This window comes from Frankliniella occidentalis, unplaced genomic scaffold, assembly GCF_000697945.3.
Source record: "Frankliniella occidentalis isolate FOCC.00 unplaced genomic scaffold, Focc_3.1 Scaffold39, whole genome shotgun sequence".
Lineage (NCBI taxonomy): Eukaryota > Metazoa > Arthropoda > Insecta > Thysanoptera > Thripidae > Frankliniella > Frankliniella occidentalis.
Window position 1 is genome coordinate 1,495,461 of NW_026267169.1, and position 1,367 is coordinate 1,496,827.

A 1,367-nucleotide genomic window follows, 5' to 3' on the forward strand; every position below is an offset into this window, starting at 1 on the left:
GGGCCCCCGCGCCCCCACCGCGAGGAGCCGGCGCTGCCGCTCAGTCGTCCCCGCGAACTCCTCGGGCCGTGCCTGTCGGCGGAGCCCGCGCGTCAAGAACCCGGGCGAGCGGACGGCAGACAGACGGACGGACGGGTCGGCGGACAGACGGACACGCGCCCCGCCAGCAGACGACAGTGACCGCCCCGAGTGTGTGCCGTGTGTGCGCTCGTGTGTGTGAGCGCGTGTGAGGAGGGAGAAGGGAGCGCGAGAGAGAGACGACGTGCACTATGATCATGGAGTCTGTTATGGACTTCTCGTCCACCAACAGCAGCAGTAACGCCTCGTCGCCACGCGGCGACACCTCGCCGAGCGTCAAGCAGGCGCAGCCGCCCACGTCGTCGCCGCCCCTCACCCCGCCGCGCGACGCCACGCCGACCAACAACAATAACATCAACAATAACAACAACAATAACAATAATAACAACATCAACAGCAAGGAGCTGGAGGGTCCCATGGCGCTGATCCAGTCGCACGCGCCCCACGGCGGCCCCCACGGCCCCATGGGTCCCCACGGGCCCCCGCACGGCGCGCCCCACGGACCGCCGCACCCTATGGCCCCGCCCCACCCCATGTCCCCTATGAGGCACCTCGGCCCACCCGGCCTGGGGCTGTTCAACTCGCTCATGGGATCGCCGCTCGAGTTCATGGCGGCGGCGCAGGCCCAGGCGCAGGCCCAGGCCCAACACGGACACCAGGGCCACCCGGGCCACCCGCAGCACCCCGGCGGCCACCCGCACCCCCCGCGCTCCTACAACAGCCCGCCGCCCATCTCCAGCTCGGACCCCACGGCCAACGAGTGCAAGCTGGTCAACTACCGAGGCCAGAAGGTGGCGGCGTTCATGATCAACGGCGAGACCATGCTGTGCCTGCCGCAGGCCTTCGAGCTCTTCCTCAAGCACCTGGTGGGCGGGCTGCACACCGTGTACACCAAGCTCAAGCGCCTCGACATCGTGCCGCTCGTCTGCAACGTGGAGCAGGTGCGCATCCTCCGCGGCCTGGGCGCCATCCAGCCCGGCGTCAACCGCTGCAAGCTGCTCTCCTGCAAGGACTTCGACTCGCTGTACCGCGACTGCACCACCGCCAGGTAAGGAAAAACCCCTGTCATTATTTTTGTGGCTGTGTACCAGCTGGCGCGCGGCCGAATGGGGGTGTTGCCACCTCGGGGAAACAAAAGGCCTGGCCTCCTGCCGCCCCAATTAATAATGGTCATCTTTTGTTTATTTACGTTATTTATAGAGGAGGTGCGGTAGCGCCTGGCCTGCCTCTCGGCTGACCGCAGGCCCGGACACACTGCAATGAAGTGGGGGCGAGGGTGGCGCGGGGGC

The 1,367-nt window shown here is 67.0% G+C and overlaps 1 protein-coding gene across 2 annotated transcripts in view; it reads left to right on the plus strand.

Annotated features, from left to right (window-relative positions):
- Positions 1-6: 6 nt before the first annotated feature.
- Positions 7-1,367, plus strand: part of LOC113202638 (dachshund homolog 1-like) — a 24,254-nt gene continuing 22,893 nt past the window's right edge. For both annotated transcript variants that reach the window (XM_052266486.1, XM_052266487.1), the window contains exon 1: positions 7-1,126. In XM_052266486.1, the coding sequence (XP_052122446.1) occupies positions 270-1,126 (857 nt within the window). In that variant the 5' untranslated portion in view covers positions 7-269. The remainder of the gene's footprint in view (positions 1,127-1,367) is intronic.